The 23,682-nt window shown below is 39.3% G+C and overlaps 1 protein-coding gene across 16 annotated transcripts in view; it reads left to right on the top strand.

The window, feature by feature from the left end:
• Positions 1-23,682, top strand: part of SYNE1 (spectrin repeat containing nuclear envelope protein 1) — a 465,530-nt gene that overhangs the window by 188,970 nt on the left and 252,878 nt on the right. For 15 of the 16 annotated variants that reach the window (XM_079939340.1, XM_079939347.1, XM_079939346.1 and 12 more), the window contains 12 exons: positions 1,681-1,847; positions 4,064-4,217; positions 5,965-6,593; positions 9,038-9,217; positions 11,292-11,442; positions 11,771-11,929; positions 13,131-13,313; positions 16,507-16,608; positions 18,684-18,887; positions 20,080-20,287; positions 21,098-21,210; positions 22,580-22,785. In XM_079939340.1, coding sequence (XP_079795466.1) covers positions 1,681-1,847; positions 4,064-4,217; positions 5,965-6,593; positions 9,038-9,217; positions 11,292-11,442; positions 11,771-11,929; positions 13,131-13,313; positions 16,507-16,608; positions 18,684-18,887; positions 20,080-20,287; positions 21,098-21,210; positions 22,580-22,785 — 2,456 coding nt within the window. Of the gene's footprint in view, positions 1-1,680; positions 1,848-4,063; positions 4,218-5,964; positions 6,594-9,037; positions 9,218-11,291; positions 11,443-11,770; positions 11,930-13,130; positions 13,314-16,506; positions 16,609-18,357; positions 18,483-18,683; positions 18,888-20,079; positions 20,288-21,097; positions 21,211-22,579; positions 22,786-23,682 lie in introns of those variants that run through there. The other variant, XM_079939336.1, reaches the window with a different exon arrangement.

Raw genomic sequence — 23,682 nt, 5'->3', positions numbered from 1 at the left:
TGCTTCACAAAAGATATTTATTGTGTAACAGATTTACACCCCAACTTTCTCCCATTACCTTTTACAAAATGTTTAAGAGGAAACTAGTTCTTTTAGTTTTCATAATTGCTTCTCTAAAAACTCCATCAGAGCATGTCTGTAGCATCTGATCCTATCCCCCCATCTTCAGATGTTCTCCTACCTTGACTTTGAGGGTTTCTCACACTCTTGGTTCTCCTGCCTTTCTAGTTTATCAAACACCAATGTTCTGCATTAATCTCCCAAAAAGTCCCTGCTCAGAAACCTCCAGTGACTGTCCTGCCTGAGGATAAAGGGCAACCCTCAGTCCACAATCCAGTGTTTATCTTCTTATAAATGCATTGTGGGCTGTTCTAAGAAGGGAAGTCATAGCTCCTTTTCTTAAAAATGATACAAAGATATCTGCCCATATAAAACTGTATTCCTGGACTTCCCTGGTGGCGCAGTGGTTAAGAATCCGCCTGCCAATGCAGGGGAGACGGGTTCGAGCCCTGGTCCAGGAAGATCCCACATGCCGCGGAGCAACTAAGCCCGTGTGCCACAACTACTGAGCCTGTGCTCTAGAGCCCGTGAGCCACAACTGTGGAAGCTCGCGTACCTAGAGCCCATGCTCTGCAACAAGAGAAGCCACGGCGATGAGAAGCCCGCGCACTGCAACGAAGGGTAGCCCCCGCTCTCCGCAACTAGAGAAAGCCCGCGCGCAGCAACAAAGACTCAAAGCAGCCATAAATAAATAAGTAAATCAGTAAATAAATAAATAAACAAAATACAACTGTATTCCTACGTGTCTCTGTGTGGAAAACAGTGCTATACAAATTAGAGGACCAAGATTGGCCCCCATCCAGGCACTGTGTCAGCCAAGCTGCCTCCCTCCCATGGTCTGAACGTTCCTTGTACATTCCCACCTCCTGGCCTGTGTCTTCCTCCAGCTCAGCGTAAGTCCTGGCTCTCCTTTGAGGTCTTTCCTGTTGTCCATAGGCTGTGTACTCCTCCCTCTGATACCTGTAGCGATTTTGCTTGTATCACACATGTGGCCTCACTAGGGAGGGGAAAGAAAACATTTTGACAAGCATCAACTATGTGCCGGGCTACAGCTGTCTATATAGTGCTTACCTTTTATCTCTTATTAGGTAGGGACCACAGCTTTTATGCACCACTCACATCACCTAAGAGGGTCATTGCCTGATTTAAAAATGAGTAGTTCTGTTGCACGAAAGTAAAATGAAGACCCTTTAAGTTCCCTGGTTTGGCCTAATGTAGTCTCTAAACAGAGAGACACACTGTGTTCCCAGTACCTAGCATTGTACCTCTGTCATTGTTAGATATGCTTTGTTTTTCTTCAGCAACAGTTTTTCTTTGATTCTTTTCACCTACTCAGTTTCTTTATTCTGAAAGAAATTCTACAGCTCCTAAATTTGCCTAACTTAATATAACCCAGGCACTGGGAAGCTAATTCAGGTTTCAGCAGCATTTTTAATGTTGCATTAGAGGTTAAGTGGATCCATTTCTAGACCAAGGGATAAAAACCCTTTTTAGCCTGGTTCCAATGACCTCCGTTTTGCAAGAACACAAAGCCTTTGGATAGCAACCACCTGTGTCACATGGTCCTTCCTGGTCAGTCTCATTGGGATGAGATCTGTAATCCATTCTGTTTTTTCTCAGGGGCTGCAAAATGAAATTGTATCCCAGGCCTCAAACTACAGCAACCTATTGCAGCTAAAGGAATCCCTGTTCTCAGTGGCCTCCCAAGATGATGTGAAAATGATGAAACTACATTTGGAGCACCTGGATGAGAGATGGAGAGACCTGCCTCAGATAATTAGCAAAAGGTTTGGTTTCAAAAAAAGCTTCTAGTATTGTTCATTATTTTCAATGGTGAGCATATAAATTAAGAAAGCCTAGCTTTGTTTACTTTATTTAACCCAATTATTCAGGGCATAATTATAGAAGGGAAGAAAACTACTTTATTCGTCATTTTAAAAATCAAAGTGCTTCATAATTAGTATTTCTAATGAACCGCAATTCAAAATTTTAGTCTTGCAATCCGGGCAGATGATCAAATTAGCTGAATAATATTGAAGAGCAGAGGATTACTTGGGTTTGTATTATTATTGCCCAAGCTGTTTATGTACAGGAGAAAAAAGGTAATTAAAATTTTGCCTCACATGTTATTTCTCAACAGAGGATATGTGTTTTTTTTCCCATTTCATTTCTATATAGATCTTTGTAGAGAGCAGGGAAATTATTATTATATTAAAAGGAGACAAAAATGGATTAAATGTTAATTGACTAGATGATTAACAATTGACATTTATTCCTTTCTAAGATGCCAGAAAACAAATTTTTGACTTAAATTGGTATTGATTGCCCATGTAATCTTGAATAAGGCATTTAACCTTTCTAGTCAATTTTTAATTTATTTATTCAGCAAATATTTACTGAGTTTTTACAATGAGTATTGCACTCTTCTGAGTGCTGGGGTTATAGCAACAGTAAACAGAGTTCTGCTCTTCACCTCCGTGGAACTTGTATTTGTTCCATTGTCTATTCATTCATTCATTCAATTAGCAAATGTTTATTGGGTACCTGTTGAGTACAAGGCACCATATCAGAAATTGAAACCGTAAAAATAAATAAAACCTGACCTCGACTGTTTTAGAGATCAGCATGGGAATAATAAGAAATCCAATGAGAGGTGAGCACAGGATATTATGGGAACAAAAAGAAAGGACATTTGAATGGGTTCATGAAAGGCTGACAAAAGGTTTTGGTGCCAAACTCTTGAAAGATGAGTAATTTTTTGTAAAATAGAGGAGGATCTGCCTTCTGCCTGTCTCCCAGAGGGAAAGTAAAGGGTTTTAAAATGATACAAATGTATAAAAGCATTAAAAATATAGTATATGCTTGTAAAGATAATGTGTAGAAGGTTTTGTAAGGATTAAAACATGAAAGTCTATTTAAAAAGTTGAACTTTGGATATGAGCCATTGTAACAAATACTAATATTTGATTAAGGTATTATTCTTAATGCCAGCTTTGGACTCTGACCTCAGATCACCTATTGTTTATCCATCTAATTTATTACACAAGCAGTGATTGATCCCTGACCCTATCCCAGGCACCTTTCTTGGTACTAAGGATATAGCAGTAAGCAAAGCAAGTAAAGTCCAATCTCTTATTCAGTGAGGAAGAGGATAAATGTATCATTAATCAAATGAATGAACAAGACTGTTTCCGGTGGTGTTCAGTAATATGAAAACAACAAAATGGGGTTATATGTCAGGGACCGTAGATTGGGTGGCCAAGCCACATCTCAGGGGACGTGACATCTATTAAGATCCAGATGCTGTGTAGGAAGCAGATTCATGGTACTTTGGGGGCAAAGGATACAGGCAGGGGGAGCCAAAAGTCTCTAAGACAGTAGTGAGCTGGGATATTGGGGAAACAGAGATGGGGGCAGTGTGAGGCCTCGCTGTATCAGATGGGGGCGCAGGAGTTGATTACGTGGGATCCTTCGTAGGCCACAGTAGGAGTTTTGGAGTTTTGCCTTCCTATGTGCAACAGGAAATTGCCCCCGTGTCTAAGCTTGGCAGAGAACGTTCTGATTACATTAAGGTCATTGATGGCTTTTACCTACAACGTGGATTGAAGGGAGGCCACGGTGGCAGGAAGGAGGCCAGTGTGGCAGCAGTTGGAGGCAAGGCGACAGATGAAGAGAGTTAGACCAGAATGTAGAAGCGGAGAGAAGAGCACAGAACGTACCGTGATGGGGGCGCTCACAGGATCAGCGCAGAGCAGATGTGGTGGTAAAGAAATGGAGGGACGAAGGGTGACGCGTAGGACCATCTGGGTGGATGGTGGTCACATTAACTGAGACAGGAAAAGTGGGAGAGAAACGGGGTTTGAGAAGTAGAAAACATCAAGAGTTCTGGTCTGTCCGTGTATGACAACACTGCTTTTGCCCTTGGTTAAGCTTATTCCAAAAAACGTATCATCATTCTGTCCAGCTGTGGGGCATTTTAACTTCAACACCTTTCTGTACATAGGATTAACTTTCTTCAGTCTGTGGTCGCTGAACACCAGCAATTTGATGAACTGCTGCTTTCCTTTTCTGTCTGGATTAAGCTGTTCCTCAGTGAATTACAGATGACTTCTGAGATAAGCATAATGGACCATCAAGCGGCTCGTACCCGACACAAGGTGAAGTGCATTCTTTTAAGACTGAAGAATTTATTTGTAAGAGAGAGCTCTTGAATTATAAAGGGATGCGACATTAAAAAAAAACACTTGACAGCAATTTAACTTCTTATTAATATGCAAATGTTTAAATAATTGAGCATATGGGTCCAGGCAATGTGTTATACAGACAAACAGATAAAGCTACTTCAGATAAAACAGGCAACCACCTTAAGACCCTGTTCTTTCAAAGGGGAGCAAATGATTTGTAGGGTGAAGTGATAAGAACGTTCCTTTTTTTAGCTTCGTTTGCTTTGTTCCAATGCTGAAAACTCCTACTGAATTCCAATGCTTTAATGGTAGAGTTTTTCTGAATTACTCTTTAGCCTGAAAGTTATTTAAAATTTACGATTTATTTTCCTTATTTATAATTTATACATAATATCTATCCAGGCATCAAAAAATAAAACATTTAAAAAATCAGATACTGACCATCAAGCATTGGGATAGTCGGAGATAAGCTACGTAGTAAGCTTATAACAATATTTACTAATGAAACACTTAATATTTATTGAGTGCTGACTCTGCGCTGGGTTTGCTAATTAGTTTTACCCAAAGGAAAAGTACTTCCTCATATATTCCTGTTAGGAGTCAGGGATGCTGTCTTACTTAATGACTTACATTTCAAAGGGATGGCTCCCCCGTCCTTGAGAAAGATATTCTGAGTTGTAAAGCTGGACAGAGGTTTTAAAAAACTTCACACCGCAAAGGAGCAGACAGTGGATTTGTAAATTTTCTAACGTAAATGCTCAAAGAAGCCCTCAAAAGTTTAGGAGTCAAGCTGAGGAGAAGATTTAGGCCACTGTGGTCAAGATCAAGACAGATGATGATTTGTCTTTAATGGGAACCATGCTGAGATCGTTGGCAAATCTCTGCTGGATTTTAAGCCAGATTTATTGACAGCTAGCCGAATTTCCTATACAACAGGCTCACCCTGGTTAATCTACATCTGTTTAAAAAGAAGGCAGCTAAAACTTGTGCAGGTTTCTACCTGCCTTATTCACTACCTCTGAACAGGTGTTAATGTTCATCTGTTGCTTACACTCCTTCCCTACAAACTGTTAAAATTAGCTCTAATATATACATAAATATTGTAATTTGTATATAAATAAATTATTATAATATGTAAAATTTAAATATATGTATTATATATAATAGAGCTTAGCTCTAATATATAACTACTATAATTTGTATATAAATATATTACTATAATATTTACAATGTAAATATTTAACATGCCTTATATATAATAGAGCTAATTCCATATATTAATAATTCTAAATTAAAATTAATTCTAAAATAGAACTAATTCTATATATATTTTAGTTATATTGTAGGCGTATGTATAGTTAAAATAAATCAAATATTTGGAAGATTTTAAAAGATATATACATATATGTATAATGTATGTATACACACACATATGTATATAATTATATATATCTATAATTTCTTTTAACTATTTCTATCCACAAAGAAATTATTTTCCATGGAATGAATTAGTTCCAAATGAGAGTTATGCTTTACGTGAAATATGTAGATAAAGCAAAACAAAAGAAATTTAAAAACTGTTTCTACAGGGTTTGCCATAGTTGACCTTTATGCCGTCCATTGCATTTAAAATGTATCTTGACATCACAAATCCCGACGATATCTGTGTCGGTAAAACAGTGTATCTGGGGAGTCAATAACTAACTCTCTCCTCTTCCAGGACCATGCAGCAGAAGTAGAGAGCAAAAAGGGAGAATTGCAGAGTCTGCAGGGTCACCTAGCGAAGCTGGGTGCTCTGGGCCGCGCTGAGGACCTTCACCTCCTCCAGGGGAAAGCGGAGGACTGCTACCAGCTGTTTGAGGAGGCCAGCCAGGTCGTGGAGAGGCGGGAGCTTGCCCTCTCCCACTTGGCAGAATTCCTGCAGGGCCATGCCTCTCTGTCAGAGGTTCTCCACCGGCTGAGGCAAACGGTGGAAGCAACCCACAGTATGAATAAGAAACAGTCTGACTTATTAGAAAGGGACCTCAAGGATGCTATCCGAGATGTGAAAGCATTAGAAGCTGCTGCCGTCAGTCTTGATGGCCTTCTTACCAAAGCCCAATACCATCTCAAAAGTGGAAGTTCTGAGCAGAGGACTTCCTGCAGAACTACGGCTGATCATCTCTGCTTTGAATTAGAGAGGATCCAGAACCTTCTGGGAACCAAGCAGAGTGAGGCAGACGCCCTGGCAGTATTGAAGAAAGCCTTCCAAGAGCAGAAAGAGGAGTTGCTGAAAAGCATTGAGGACATCGAAGAAAGGACTGACAGAGAGCAGCTGAAAGAACTAACCCGCCAAGCGCTTCAACAGAGGTGAATGGAAACTGCGTGGAAGCTGGTTGTCTCGTGTACTTTTTATTTGGTCTGGAATGAACTCTTGTGCAAAACTATAATAGTACCAGATTTAGCTACTTATTTTAAAAATATTTTGAGGGGACTTCCCTGGCGGTCCAGCGATTAGGACTCTGTACTTCCACTGCAGGGGCACGGGTTCGATCCCTGGTCGGGGAACTGAGATCCCGCATGCCTCGTGGCCAAAAAAAAAATACTTTGAGGATAAAATTAGTGACTATTTTAGCACTTAAGAAGTACTAAAATTTCCTTGTTTTCCTTAAGGACTTTCCTAAGAGGTATATATAAGCCACTCTTATTTACCATAGAGTATATTGATCATATCATCTATTTTTAAGCAGTTTTTAACTGATAGAAGAAGGGACTCGTCTTCTGTAACAAGAATGAAAGGCAGAGGAGAAAGAAAGTGAAGTGGATTTGTATTTCTGGTGGTAAAATATGAGGTAATTTTTCCCGGTGGCTTCTAGCCTCTCAGAAAGGACTGGAGTGAGGTCCTTAGTTGAGAGTGAGTGACAGGAAGTTGTGGGGAGAAAACGTAGGGAAAAATGGGGATGAAGCCTCTTGTGCTTGGTAAGTGATAAGCTGCCATTTGAGATTTGTATTCATTCACTTGAAGGGGAACCAAACAGCCTGGCAAAGCGGTTCTCCCCCACTACTTTTACCTGTTTGCTTAGAGGTGTGGAGCATGCAGAGAAGTGGGTTTAAGCAAAGTCGGGGTTTTGTCAGGTGAGATTAACAGAGAAGCTAGGGGGTCAAAGTTATGTTTCCGCAGTAAATTTGAGAAGTAATTTTTTACTATAGCGGTCTTTTCAACCTTCTTTTTCCTTCTCAGTAGAACTTCTCCCCACTCATCTTCTCAGCATTGCTTTCTCTTGCATTTTTCAGGGGGCAAAGAAACAGCAGAAATGCATTCATGCTAAGGTGCCCGTAATTGATAAAGATTATATTGACCCTGCCACAGTCATTGCCATTTGCTTCCTTTTAACCAGAATCAAACATCAAGCTAAGGCTTTGGTTAGGTGATAATGACTCCTGAGGTTATCTGCCTCATGGGCAATAAGCTATCTGACTAGCTTAGCAATAAATTTACAAAAGGGAATAAAATTTGGGAAGGAAAAAGGGCCTCCAGAGTAAGGGTAGAAGGACGAGCGAAGTGTGGCAAAGGAGCAAATGGCTCAGCCAGGAAATGAGCGGTAGGGTTGGTGCTGCACGGCCCTTCCTCGCAGGCTCGGTTCCAGCAGACCAGGAGATCCTAAAATTGCTGGAGGAGGCCTGGGTTGGGCTCGAGAGCCACGTCAGTACCCACAACGCTGAACTCACCAAGGTTGCGCAGAGGCTACGGAAAATGTTGCTTGGAATCTATTGATCATTAAATCCCAGTCATACCATACTCATGTGTTACTGGGTGACCTTGAGCAAATCACCTCTCTTCTTATAAAATGGAGCTATTTTGATCATGCCTGCTCCTAGCCGCTTTGCTTTGGGAATTAAATGGGATAATGCATATAGTCAGCACTATACCAGAATGCAAGAACTACAAGAGTCAGTGGCTGCCTCTCTGTGACCACTTTTTTTACAAATACTCAAATATTAATATATTAAGGACCAAAAAAACCCATGATCATTTTCTAGTGGTAATCTTTTCAAAAAGTAGGTAAAGTTTTATTTTTAAATATTACTATTAATATGAGTCGAACTTCATGGCACAGAAGAATTTCTTTTTTTTTATTTCTTTTTTATTTCTTTTTATTTTTGGCTGTGTTGGGTCTTCGTTGCTGTGCGTGGGCTTTCTCTGGTTTCGGGGAGCGGGGGCTCCTCTTCGTGGTGGTGCACGGGCTTCTCATTGCGGTGGCTTCTCATTGCGGAGCCTTCTAGGCATGCAGGCTTCAGTAGTTGTGGCGCGCGGGCTCAGTAGTTGTGGTTCGCGGGCTCTAGAGCACAGGCTCAGTAGTTGTAGTGCACAGGCTTAGTTGCTCTGTGGCATGTGGGATCTTCCCAGACCAGGGCTTGAACCCGTGTCCCCTGCATTGGCAGGCAGATTCTTAACCACTGCGCCAGCAGGGAAGTCCCCAGAAGAATTTCTTACCAATGACCTTTCAATAAGTACTCACCTACTTTACCTCCAATGTTGGCCCTAGTCAAAATTCTTATACCACCAAAGCAAAATAGAAAGAGAATACAAACTTAATAGCAGTTTGAAGGTGAATAGTAAGAATGACTTAAAATGTTTTTAAGGTACAGTCTGAATTATGCAAAGGTAACTTTAAAAACATCTTTATCCATTGATATACATGAATTGCTCTGTTAAAAGCTTTTCTAGCTACCAATATGCATGCTTTATGGAAAGGAAATACTAGTTCACTACCTTTAGTAAATTAATGATAAAATAACATTTTAATTTGCAGGTTGAGAGTTTTCAATCAGTTAGAAGATGAATTGAATTCTCATGAGCATGAACTATGTTGGCTGAAAGACAAAGCTAAGCAAATTGCTCAGAAAGATGTAGTCTTTGCACCTGAAGTCGACAGGGAGATAAACCGCTTAGAGGTTACCTGGGATGACACCAAAAAACTAATTCATGAAAAGTAAGTAAAAAACTTCTCAGTTTTTGTTTTTAACTTTCTACTTAATTTATGACATTGGGCCATTGCCTGTTGATTTGCGTTGGTGTGATCAGGAGTTTAATATCTTTTGCCAACTTAGGTATTCTGTGTCTGTTTAGTAACATTAAAAATTTAGTCCTACAGAACTTTGTTGAGGAAGTTGTCTTGAGATAACAATTACATACAAAATTTGATGCTTAAAATCCAGAGTTGTCAACAGTTACAAAGTGCCACCAGGAGAGTCTTAACCCCTGATTTTCTTTTTCATTTTGTTGTATTTGTTTGTAATTGAGGTGTGTTTTACATATGGTAAAATTCATCCTTTTAAGTGTATACCCTTAAACTGTAGAAGTTTAAGAAACTCATGCAGTTGTGTAAATATCACAACTATCAAATTTCACAGTAACAGTTCTACCACCTGAAAAAATTCCCTTATGTCTCATTGTCATCAATCCCTCCCCTCACTCCCAATCCCTGGCATCCGTTGATCATTTTTCTGTCTCTGTAGTATCATCTTTCAGAATCACACATAAATGGATTCTTTTCGGTCTGGACAATTGTAAATAAAGCATATCTAAACACTCATGTTCATTTTTTGGTGTATACGTAAGTTTTTACTGCACTTGGTTAAAAACCTTCTTTTACTTAGCTCAATGCACACTGTGATGTGTATCCACAGAGTCCAATCTAGTTTTATAGCTGAATGACATTCCGTTTACTAGGTGTACCACAGTTGATCCATTCGCCAACTAATGGATATTTGAGATCTTTCCAGTTTGGCCGACTACAAATAAAGCATCTGTAACATTCATATTTAATTTTTATGTATACATAAGCATCCTATAACATAAGCATTTTATGTATACATGAGCATCTGTAACATGCATATTTAATTTTTTATGTATACATGTATACGATGTATATACACTGTATATACATATTATATACTGTAGACTATTAATATAGGCTTTTAAAAATGTAACCATATTGCAAAAACTCCATTCCATGTTATTAAATATTCTCCTAAATTGTGATTTGTTATAGGTTGCACAGTATTCAATCATAAGAATGTATCACAATTTATTCACTTAGTGGCCTATTTTTAACATTTGGGTTATTTCTAAGTTTTCTCCTATTACAAATAATGGTGTGAAGGATATAATTTTACCCAAATCTTAGTGCACACCTCTTTCTTTTGAAAAATTCCTGGATGAAGAATTGTTTGCTCAAAGGCATTTTACTCTTATGAACAAAAACTCTCTTATATTTTGACAATTCTTGGGGGATTCATATTTAATGAAAATTTGTGTTCTTAAAATGGAAAAGAAAATCTCATATGTACTTTAATTTTTTTAAAAAATAAATTTATTTATTTTTGGCTGCTTTGGGTCTTTGTTGCTGTGCGTGGGCTTTCTCTAGTTGCGGTGAGCAGGGGCTATTCTTCTCTGTGGTGCGCGGGCTTCTCACTGCAGTGGCTTTTCCTGTTGCGGAGCACAGGCTCTAGGCGCATGGACTTCAGTAGTTGAGGCACGTGGGCTTCAGTAGTCGTGGCACATGGGCTCAGTAGTTGTGGCTTGTGGGCTTAGTTATTCCGTAGCATGTGGGCTCTTCCTGGACCAGGGCTCGAACCCGTGTCCCCTGCATTGGCAGGCGGATTCTTAACCACTGCACCACCAGGGAAGTCCCTGTACTTTAATTATTGAGCAGTAGTTTTTGTTTGTTTTGGTTTTTGGGTTTTTTTTGGGAGGAGTGGGTTTCCTTCCCCTCAACTCACATACTGTGAAGTAATTAAATCACAGATAATTTTTTTAAAAATTTAACAGATTTTGTTTTAATGACTAGGTGGATTCTTCATTCATGGAGAACACTTTGGACATTAGGATTAAGTCAGATTGGCCAGAATGCTTTTGACATCAATAGGTGGAAATAGGTTTTCCCTTGATTTCAGCATTTATCAGAGTACACTTATGTAGTTATATATCAAGTCCGATCGTGGGGGAACTCTTCCCTATCCTGATATGTGGCAATAAATGATGTATTTTCTTAATCATTACAGCCAGGGTCTATGCTGTGGACTTATTGACTTAATGAGAGAGTATCAGAATTTGAAGTCAGCTGTAACCAAAGTCCTAGAAAATGCCAGCAATGTGATTGTAACCAGAACTACTGTGAAAGATCAGGAGGACCTTAAGTGGGCTTTAGCAAAGGTAATAATTGAAGACGTATTTATTTTATTAGACTTTGTTAGTAGATTTGTTTTTATGCATAATGCATTCCCTATAAAACTCTTGTCAGTATATGTAGATATAGGTAATTCATGCTGACAAGCTCAACTTTTTTTTTTAGGAATACTTATATTCTGGGATTCTAGCAATTCGAGAAAATTATATATATCTATATATCTGTATAGCTCATTATTACCAGTGGTTTCTGCATAAGGTCAACCATGAATTAAATTTCTTAGAGGCAAAGGGTTATAAATTCTTGACATATCTCTGGTTGTTCTATTAATTAAGGAAACATTTATGTCCATAGCATGCAACTGCCCAGCAGGAAATGTGTCATAAACAGAAGGAATTGGATGATTTTACCAATAAAGGAAAACAGTTGTCGTCTGAGCTGAAAAAAATTCACAGCGGTGATTTCGTCTTGGTAAAAACAGACATGGAAAGCACTGTGGACAAATGGCTGGATGTAAGCTCACCACCTGGGATTCTATGAATAGTTTATATATTCACATTTCTCAGTCACATTTTTGGGCAAGAATTATTCAGGAATGTGACTTCCTTTTTTAACTTTTAATGCTAAATTCAAAATGATACTCTAAAAAAAATAGTGTTCACATACAATTTAGAAATAGTTTAAAATTATTTGCTTTATTTTGGTAAATTGGCAGATTTTCTAGAATTTCATTTGATAGCTTCAATCCTTACATATTTATAACTCTAAATGTTTTTCTTTTCTAAACCTTGGGATCGTGGATAAAATAGAAGAATAATTTATAGACATCTTCCAGAATATTAAACAATAATGGATAACAATTTAAAGTAATAAGACTGTAATTGTGCATTGAAAAGCACTGGACTTGTAGTTTACGTCCTTGGCTTTTAGTTCTTGCTCTGTCATTTGCTAGCTATGTGCCCATACGACAGGTCACTCGATCTCTCTGGAACTGTACATCTCAATCCATACATATTTTACATTGTTTTCCAGCTCATAATTCCTGTGATTCTGTCGCTCCCCTATTATCAATATTTAGGTTCAGAAGTTTAACCTACAGTGGATTCCCTTACTTAAGCTAAATTACTGAAGTTAGATATTGATGGTTGCATATTATAATCAAATAATTTGGGGACTTCAGAGAACCTTATCTGCCTCCACTTTTAAAATGGTATTCTTATTATGGGAAGATTGTTAAACAGTAATACTGATAATACTTTAAACATGCAGAGTAGCTTGTTCTCCTGTGCATTTACTTATTCTATAAATATGTCCAAGTCTAATTATGCACATTTTTATATCTCAGCATTACAAATAAAAGGGCTTATTGTGTCATTTTCAAAAATATATACAGTACTGCCCTAGCTGGACTCCTATCCCGTAAAATTAAACCTTAGAGTGAGTTATATTATAGCAGACTGCAACAGACCTGTTATTGTTTTCCAACTTACAGATGAAAATCAAAATTCAATCAACCCTCCTAATGACAGAAATACTTTATGTAATGGTTAGCATTTACTTGAGCCAGGAGCGCTAATTCGATTATAATAATTTTTGTAAAACTTTGTTTTCCAGTCAGAATATGAAGGAAGCATTGACATATTTAATACTTCGGTGGCCAAAGAGCCTCTGAAAGCCTCAGATTTAATCATGTGGCCTCTCTTTTCTATCCCAGATATCAGAGAAAATTGAGGAAAACATGGACAGGCTGAGAGTAGGCCTGTCCATTTGGGATGATGTACTTACAAGTAAAGATGAGATCGACGGGTGGACAAACAGTTCTGTCCCACAGCTGACCAAAAGCGTCAGCAACCTGAATAACAGCCTCAAAGCAGAAGAATTCCTGAAAGAATTTGAGGTAAAATGCCTTTACCTTCATATGTGAGCTTGTGGTACATCATTGACCAGCGTATAAAAAATTGTGTCTTTTTTTTTTAAAGCTCATTCTTCCTTTCAAGACACATACTATACTCAATATTTTGTAATGACCTATAAGGGAAAAGAATCTGGAAAAAATAGATATTTGTGTATAACTGAATCACTTTGCTGTGCACTTGAAACTAACACAATGTTGTAAATCAACTATACTCCAATTTAAAAAAAAGAAAGAAGGAAAACAAACCACTGGAAAAAAAAAAGTAAAGTTCATTCTTCCTTTCAAGACACATTATTAGTGTAATAAAACTCTTTACTGTCTTTTGCTGTTTACTTGAAAGTTGATTCAGCTATGGATAAGAGGGATGTTTTCTTTTTTGCATTTTTATCATTTCTTAGTTGGGGCTCTTAAAGTATTAGTAGAAAAGTAAAGATTCATAAAATCTACAATTTGTTCCATTCGAGATTATGCCACCTTCCTATCGGAAAACCAAATCGAAAATGTTTGTAATCTAATGATATTTAGTATCTATTTTTTCTCCATTCAAACAAAATGTTTGCTGAGTACTTACCACGGGTCCTGAACATTTAAGTTAGGTGCTGGATTCTTCCACTGCCTTTGCAGAAGTGGAAGAAAACTGGAGATTGGAGGGTCACAGATTTCCATGGAAAGTGGGCTTTTAAAGTTCTAGTGGCCAATTTATTTTAAATTCTTCTTTTAAACTCCCATTTCTTGCATTCATTTATTCATCTGTTCATCAGATTCCCAATGAGCACCTAAAATGTGGCAGGCACTGTTTTGGGCACTGAGAATTTAATAGTGAAACAGACAAAGTCACTACCCTTACGGTATTTACATTATTTACATTACAATATATATCATATGTAAAATGTCAAGCGGTAATTGGGCTATGATGAAAAATGAAGTAGGGTAAGGGGAAATAGAGTGACCAGAGGTAACCTGTTTCACAAAGCAGGGGACTGACTGTGCCCTTGGTGAGGGAAGAGACTGTTCACATTCTGTGCTCCAGGGCCCAGGGCTGGGCCTGGCACACATATGGAACGTGACAGACACATGAAAGATGACTGCAGTGTGAATAAAATGTTGTTGAATCATCTGCATTGCCTAAGTTATCAGCTGTATTTACCCAAAGAACATTCTATAGGTTGTTCCTATTTCTAAGAGCAAACCTAAGTAGAGGGAATTATCCAGACCAAAAGTACAGTCAGGAGAGAGATCCCACAGTCTCTTTAGTTGTTACCTTTGATGTTAAATTAACATAACAGCTCAAACAGTGGTGTGTACTGGAGTACAGCTTGCACCAGCTCACAAAAGTCACTACGTTTTCAGGAATTTTGTGAGCCAGTGATAAACACAACCATTATTAAAAATTATTAAAAATTAAATTGTAAATAACTGTACCATTAAGTTGTATTAAAAATGAAAGTAATGAATTCCCCAAACTTATCATTTCCTAATTATTATTTGACCATTACTGTTATCTGGCTCTTGAGTTATTGACACTTATTATATCCATATGATGGAAATACTATAGAACGTGTACACATGTGTGGTGCTTCCAACTCCATGTTCTGTGACATCAAGCTGTAGCTCAAAATGGTGGTAAATGGGGGCTTCCCTGGTGGCGCAGTGGTTGAGAGTCCGCCTGCCGAGGCAGGGGGCATGGCTCATGCCCCGGTCTGGGAAGATCCCACATGCCGCGGAGCGGCTGGGCCCGTGAGCCATGGCTGCTGAGCCTGCGCGTCCGGAGCCTGTGCTCCGTAACGGGAGAGGCCACAACAGTGAGAGGCCCGCGAACCGCAAAAAAAAAAAAAAAAAATGGTGGTAAATGCTACAGATCAGGGCCAGCTGTTCAACCAGCCTGGAGGATACTCCTACTACTGACCTCTGGGATCCAGGGAGCCAGTGGGCCTCAGCCACATTCATTATGTCCAGGTTCAGTCACTCACAGAGATGGGGTTTTTATGCTATGCTCTGTGATGCACCAGCTAGTAAAATCAGTGAGCTGGATTCAGCCTGGTGCCCAACAGTGTCGTGGCTGCTGCAGTGCAGGAAATGAAGTTTAGGTGCATAGGGGTGATTCCTTAATTTCCCAGGCTGCTTCTGGGGAAGGCCAGTGGGCCTGGCAGGCAATTCATTAATCCTTACTGGGCAAGTAAATCACTTTCTAGATTGAAGGCATCAGGAGGTTTGTTAGTGTCTACAAAGCACCAAAAGACCACATTTAAGTTGAGAGGGAAACTTTATTAAAATGTTCCTTCCTGGAGCAGCCGCAGGGCACAGGGAGATCAGCTCAGTGCTTTGTAACCACCTAGACGGGAGGGATAGGGAGGGTGGGAGGGAGACGCAAGAGGAAGGGGATATGGGGGTATGTGTAGCAGATTCACTTTGTTATACAGCAGCAACTAACACACCATTGTAAAGCAATTGTATTCCAATAAAGATGTAAAAAAAAAAAAAGTTCCTTCATGGGCCCAGATAACTAATGAAGTTTCCAAGCATCCAATTTGTTCCATAATGATTCTTTGATTATTCTTTCTTCTTCTTGTGTTAGTGTTGGTGCCAAAAAAAAAAACCAGACAACAAAAGAAGACAAAAGTCAAAATGTTAGATGTCAATTTCCTAATTAACCTGATTTCTATTTAACCACCCTTTAAATTTCTATTTGAAATATTTCTTCTATATTACATATAGTCTACAGTAATTAAGAGGCACTCCTGTTGTGTATTTGTTTTGAAATGCTTTCTCAAGACTTTAATGCTGCCATCGTAGCCAATGATATTAATGCTAATAGATAAACGACAGTTAGTCTGTTGAAAATCCCCGCTGACTCAAGACTTTCGGTTAATGTTTAATTTTTTCCAGGAGCATTTTTTCCCAATAAAAGAGGGTGGGAAGAAAGAAAGTTCTGCATACTTCCTCACATTCCCAGTGAAAGTTAATGGTGACATTTTTCCACGTTCACAAATAATGAGAGTCCTCAGAAAATGAAGCAGAGTTTTGGTTTTAGTTTTTTGTTTTGTTTCATTTTTTTTACCCTGGGTTAAAGTTGGGGCTTTTTGACAGAGTTAATGCTTGAAATTATTGAATGCCAAGTATAACATGTCATTGTTTTGATTAGTTATGTTTTTCCCCTTTGGCTTTTATTTTGCAGTCTGAAGTTAAAAAGAGAGCATTAAGATTAGAAGAACTTCATTCCAAAGTTAATGATCTTAAAGAATTAACTAAAAATCCAGAAACACCACCGGATCTTCAGGTAAGCACTCAACAAGTTTGTAATAACTCTATATACTATACACTCTCAAAAAAGTGTATATATGTGTCCATATATATATACACACACACTTTGTGTATTTATTTACAAAGTACATGTATATGTATATGTGCGTGTATATTCTTATTGTTATCATTGTAATTCCAAGCAAGCACGTAGACGTTATCAGATATGGGGGTTAAAATATTAACATTTTTAGAATTCCTTGTGCTAGTATTAATAGCATATTTCCAACTCAAATAGTATAGTAAGATTAGTTCCTTTTTTCCTTACTAAATTTTGGAAGTGGTAGCATCCAACTTGCCTCCTGGACCATTTTAAGCCTACACAGAGACAGAAACCACATGTATGAATATTGATATTCTTATTGACATTTTTCTAATCCACTTACTGAATAATGGCGTTTGAGGGATCACGACCCCACATCTCCCTTCAAGGCCCTTTAGATGGCGCACGTCCACAGGCACCAGGAGACAGGCCAGGCAGGCCAGGTCTGACCAGGCAAACCGGGCTGCTTCAGTGAGGGAGCCTGGGAGCAGCCAGCCCCGGGCTTGGGGCCAAGGGTTCTAACTCATTACTTTAAGCTCTCTATTTGTTGCTGCCCTCATCTTCTCTCTTCCTGTTTCTTCCTTATCTACTGTTTCTTGCTAACAAGTCAATTTTGTTTGATCGCCTATACTTTTCCTCTGACCCAAGGCTGTGTATCCCTCAGTTAGTGTCATTGGTGGCTGATATACTTGTACCAGAAGGTTAGAAGTTTCACCTGAAGCAAGAATAGGCAAAAGGGAGGCTGATCATGTAGAGAACTGAAAAGGAGAGCTTGTGCGTATCAGGGGCATGAACGGGTAGCAGCTGGACTTGCCAGAGTGAAGGTGGAGGCCGGGTTTTGAGAGGGAGCTTCTGTTGTTCTCTGGTTTCTCTCTTACACACACACCCTTACCTATACTCAGGGAGGAAGTATGGGGGTGCCTGCATCTTACCTCAAAATGAGAAGGATTTTGACGGTACCGTCTAGAGAGCATGGCATATGCCCCCTGCAGCTGGCAGACACAGGAGTCTAGTATCTAACTCCCACCACGTAAGACCTTAGGGTGAGAGACAGGCTGGCTGACGGCTGATGTATTTGCCAAAGGAGAAATGATTGTTTTGAGTGGCCTGCATCGCAGAGTCATCTGGGATGAAATGCCAGCCTGTGACCTCTGGCCCAGAAATGAATTATGAAAGGAAAGGAGGAGGAGAGCATTACTTGTGTGCATCTCAGGGTACCTAAGAAGGCTTTCTGGGGGATGAACAGGCCTCGACAGCTAGGAGTTAAAGAGATGTACAAAGTCAGCGAGTAGAAAGAATGTGAAGAAAGACCAAAAAAGGCACTTGGCCTCTTTCTCCACCGGAGGCTTCCTGTTTGCAGCTGGTCTGAGCTGAGGATAGGAAAAAACGTCTTAGCTTTCAGTTCAAAGTTTTGATTATTAAATGGGACTAGATGTTCTAACTGAGGAATTGAAACTGCTTTGCAGTTGATCAGGATTATAAGTCCTTTTATTATTATGCGTGGGGCTAGAGAAGTTCAGGGCCCTCCCAAAATCAATCATGCAGGGAGGAGAGAAGAACTAGCCTCACCGAATATTTTAAATAGACAAAAATGACGTTTCTCCATTATAAAATCCCCAAGTGGTGCTTGTCCAAAGTAGCGACTACTTCAGGGCGAAAAGTGTATATTTCCCGGGAGAATGAAGAGCAGGTTTTTGGTCCCCAGCTTGGTTACTCCGTGGGAGTCGAGCTCTGCTTTGGAAATGGAATCTCGTGGATTCCCTGGAACCTCAGTCAAAGCTTCCACTTTAAAAAGTCCAGTGTTAACGGTAATCCTCACTCTTTCCATTTTCCCATTACGTAAGGTATTTGGCAACTTGTACCCACTGACTTTCCTTCTTAGAAAAGTTGAATTAGCATCCATGGTTAGGCTTCTGCGATTTTTACAGTTAAGCTGCACGTGAACGAATCCTACTGAACGAGTGCTCTGGTCTTCACAGATTTTAATGAAATCTTACTTTATGTTTTAGTTTATAGAAGCCGACTTAAGGCAGAAACTGGAGCATGCCAAAGAAATTGCCGAAGAGGCAAAAGGAACCTTGAAAGAGTTCACCTCTCAGAGTGCACAAGTGGAGAAGTTTATTAATGACATTGCAACCTGGCTGACAAAACTAGAAGAATCGTTGATGAACTGTGCCCAAACTGAGACTTGTGAAGGACTGAAAAAAGTGAAGGTAAGTCATAAACTATCACTAAGTGTTTACATTTCAATACTAATATTAATTCTCCTGTTTTTCGGTGACTATAATAAAAATGTAACCTCTGTTATCAACTACCCATGTTAACACCAGACCAACTAATTCATGATATAGGAGACAGCAAAGCAAATAACAGATGGAGAACTGCATGCAGGTGGTAAGAAACCAAAGACAAATATTCTAAAAACAGAAAGCATGCATTGCTATAGGACCTACTTACAGGTTGTACTTGTTAAGATTCTTTTTAATAAAAAGGTGGGAGCCTATAGAAGAACTGTTTGAATTTCTACACATTTTCAAAATTGAATGCTTAGTAGTTTTTCATCACTTAATTACTTTTATTGGTCAGCATGACTGCTTTCATCCTGAGAGGGAGATATATATATATATATATATATATATATATATATATATATATATATTTTTTTTTTTTTTCCCAGTACGCGGGCCTCTCACTGCTGTGGCCTCTCCCGCTGCGGAGCACAGGCTCCGGACGCGCATGCTTAGCGGCCATGGCTCATGGGCCCCAGCCGCTCTGCAGCACGTGGGATCTTCCCAGACCGGGGCACAAACCCGTGTCCCCTGCATCGGCAGGCAGACTCTCAACCACTGCGCCACCAGGGAAGCCCCGAGGGATATATTTTTAAAAACTGGTTGAGAAAACAACATATGTGTTCTGTGCTCTTTTAGCATATTTTCTTACTGTACTTGAGACTAAGGACGTACGCTTTTAAAATTAACTACTGGTGCTTTTGATGTGGCCTGTGATCCTGAAACAAAGCCCAAGTAGCCCATGGAAGATGTGAACATAGGAGGGTGACTCCATTAATATAATAGCTTCTAATCCACTAACTAAACCCAAGATCCTGGGCTGGAATCCACAAAGACCTTTTCAATTTGCTTGAAATCCTAAACTATAACCCCAATCCTAGCTACCTCTCAACAGTGTTTGCCGTTGTTCCCAAGGAGAACTGGGCAAAATTCTGAAAGAATCAACACAGATCTATCACAAATACTCAAAAAAAAAAAAAAAAGTCCGACAAAAGTATATACATTATTGAGTGGATTTCAACAACATCACTTTCCAAAAAACATTCCAGAGTGGAGTGTATGGAATATTTCTCTTGAATGTGATGAATATCCTTCACGGCATATTTTTATTCTGTAGGAAATACAAAAAGAACTTCAAAGTCAGAAAAGCAACATCAGTGCCACCCAAGAAAATCTCAATAGCTTGTGCCGCAAGTACCATTCAGTGGAGCTGGAGAGCCTGGGCAGTGCGGTGACGGGGCTGATGAAGAGACATGAGGCTGTGAGCCAGTCCTGCTGCAAGACACAGGCCAGCCTTCAGGATTCTCTGGAAGAACACTTCAGTGGTGAGCTCTGACAGGTCTCAGCTTGAATAGTTTGTTTACAAGACACGGTCCAAACCAAATGCTGCCTAGAAACTGCCAGAAAACTTTCCACAAGAGTAGCGTTTTAAATTTGTGTGTGTGGTAAGATTTGAGCAATCAGATTGTTGTGGTTGGGCTCTCACCATACGCAGAATTCTTCCTTTTTCTCCTTAAGAGAGTAGGAGTCCGCCATCTTGAGGAATCTGAACTCCATCTGGATTTTCTGTGTAGAGCTCATTTATGTGGAAAATGAGTCCCACTGCTATGATGAAGTGAGACGATAAACTTGGATCTTAGGAGAGGCTGTGGAACAGCAGCCTTGTAGTTCAGGAAATTGCTGGTCATATGTCCCTGACTCGGCCTCCCACACAGTTGTGCCTCTGCTCTGGTGTGAATGTAAGATGCTCTAAGTCAGCGTGGTGGGCTGAGGAGATGGTTCTTCCCTTTGCCATAGGAATGGCTTTAACGCCTCTAGAGCATTGCTCAATCTGACATAATCAGGCAATTATCTTTCTTTACCGAAAGAAACACAATGGGAAATCAAACATGTCAGAAATACGAATTTCTTTTCAGTCTTATATCTGAGATAATTTCTCAATTCTACCATGAACAGTCATGATTATAGATCATACTGTATTATATTCTATATTATTATCGTTGTTGTTTTCTTTCTGGAATATTTGTTGTAAGGCAAGATGCAATGGGCTGAAGGCCAGAATTAATTCATCGTGGTCATCCTGGAAGCTCTTTCAATGTTTTGGATGTATTTCTTATTTTCGTTACTTTCCAAAGAGTCTATGCAGGAATTTCAAGAGTGGTTTTCTGGAATAAAGGCAGCGGCAAAGGAATCATCAGATAGAACCGGGGACAGCAAAGTTCTGGAGGCAAAGCTCCATGATCTTCAGGTATGCAACCTGGCACTGCCTTTCCTTCTTCCCTAAACTGCACTCAAGTGCCTTCAAGTCAGACCTAAATCATCTATTTCCCCAAACTTTATTTTCTTCAAATTTTTCTTCTTCCCTAACAGAATGAGGTTTCTTGACTTGAAAGGAGATAGTTAATATATGAAAAGTAAGTTGAGAAAATGTTAGAATTTCTAGATCCCTTTCCTCTCTTTTTTAGCCTGTTGATCATTCTTTGGAATTCATTCAGAACTAAACCTGATTTCAGTTTTTATAGCAGTAAAAGCATAAATAATTGTATTTCTTTAACATCATTATCATGAAGGAGTTTTAAGAAAGAAGACATGGCTTGTGTAATTTTAATAACCTATCATCTAAATTTGGAGCTACGATATATTCAAATAAAAGCAATAGATATTATAGATTTTATAGGTGTTACAGACAATGAAAAATGTATAAATTCTGGTAAGGGAAGGCCATTGTGACGCAGAGGTAAGAATGATTGACAGGAGCCTAGGTTCAAATTGAGTTTTGGCCAGGTTTTTCAAGCGACTGATCTGAGCAAAGCACTGTGTTAAGTCTTATAAAAATAGTTTTAGAAAGTTAATGAGGAGCGTGAGGATTTTGTGGCCTAATGGGTGATGGCAATCATGTAGATAACTCATTAGCAGTCAGGGAAGGAAGAGCATTATAATACAGGAAGTGGAAGAGCATTATAATACAGGAAGCGGAAGAGCATTATAATACAGGAAGCGGTTTTGCAGGAGGCTTGGTGAATTCAGATGTGGAGTTGTCCCCTTTGAGACTTGAGATGCAGTGGAATTCCACGAAGAAAAGTCTGAGTGACGATCACAAATGCCACCGTGGAGCTCAGTGGAGAGGCAGGGGTGGCACAGCAGTCCTGGGCTTCTTGTGCTCTGTTGAAGCCACGCGCATATGCATATGATCTTCCAAGGAAGAGGTGCACACCAAGAAAATAAGGGATCTGAAGACAGGGGGTCAGACAAGGAGGAGGGGTGGAGACAGGTAACCATGTGAGGAGGTGGAGCCTGGACCAGATTGGGATGTTGGGAATGGGGAGAGACTGAGCACAGACCTTGATGAGAGCATCATCCTTTCCAGCTCGATGCTGCTCGCAGTTGGTCCTCAGTGGTTCCAGTGACTGCCTGGCACTGTCCTCCGTTCTGAGTCTTGATTATAGCCAATTGTATACATCATTCTCACTCCAGCCTTGTCAAAGGCCTCTTCCTTTGGGCTCTGTTTTTCTTCTCTTGCTCCACTTTCTCAGGTCAGAACTGTAATTAATGCTCCCATGCAGCAGGGTCTTTGAATAATAGCAAATATTTTCTATTACCTTTATTTCCCGAAACAGAACCTTTTGGACTCTGTCAGCGATGGGCAGAGCAAGCTTGATGCAGTGACTCGAGAAGGGCAGACTTTGTATGCACATTTGCCTAAACAAATTGTCAGTAGCATTCAGGAGCAAATTACAAAGGCTAATGAAGAGTTTCAAGCATTTCTGAAACAATGCCTTAAAGACAAACAGGCTCTTCAAGACTGTGCTTTGGAACTTGGGAGGTAGGTTGTTTTGACAAGCGTAGACTTCATCATACACAGAATATATTTTCAGGATTTAAAGACCCATTGGGAATAAACAAAAAATATTTGAAACTGTGAGTTTAAATTATAATAAGTTTTGACCTTAAGTACATGTTCATACTAGGACAATAATTGATTGCTCAAACTCTGATGGCATCATTTGGCTTTATTTTCTATATAGATAAAGAAAGGAATTATATTCATTAATAATTTTTAATGGCATAAATGCATGTATTTTTTTGTCTGTTTGGCTAAATCGAGATGTTAGAGTTTTGATACCCAGGTTTTAGATTACCCAAGTCCTTTCCTGTGTCTCCTTCTGCTGAGTTGGAATTATGGTGGAAAACACTTATTGTATTTCTCTGAATCAAGATTCCAGTCAGGAAGCTATGTCAACATGGGTGAATATAAAATTAGAAAGAAAAAAATTTTCTATTGCTAGGAAAAGAAAGATGTCAGTATAATCAAAATGCCTTTTTGGTTGGCGAGTAATGTGCCTGACTCTTGTCAAGGTTTCTTAGAGAATTTACGTTGTTTTCAAAACTTAAGAGCCCTAGAGCTCTTGTGCCACATTCAAATCCCCAGAAGGTACAAAGACACAGAGATGACTTTCCCTTCTTCTCCCAGGGCTTCCACTGCCCCATTTATCCACTGGCCCCAATTCAGGGTCTTTGTAGTAAGACACAAACTTGAGTGCCCACTGACATGGGAATGTTATCTTGTTGGTAATTATCAGCTATAATTACCAAGGAAATCAACTCAGCAAGATGAGGTGCTTCTTTTTTTTTTGCTTGTATCTCAAGAGAAATGTCCAGAATTTGTCATTTTGTTACTGAAATAAGGGATAATTTAATTGCCTTATTGTCGAGTTTTCTT

The sequence above is a fragment of the Stenella coeruleoalba genome (assembly GCF_951394435.1).
Source record: "Stenella coeruleoalba genome assembly, chromosome: 12".
Classification (NCBI taxonomy): Eukaryota; Metazoa; Chordata; class Mammalia; order Artiodactyla; family Delphinidae; genus Stenella; species Stenella coeruleoalba.
Note: the sequence above shows the minus strand (reverse complement) of the source record. Positions and strands in the feature narration are given on the sequence as shown.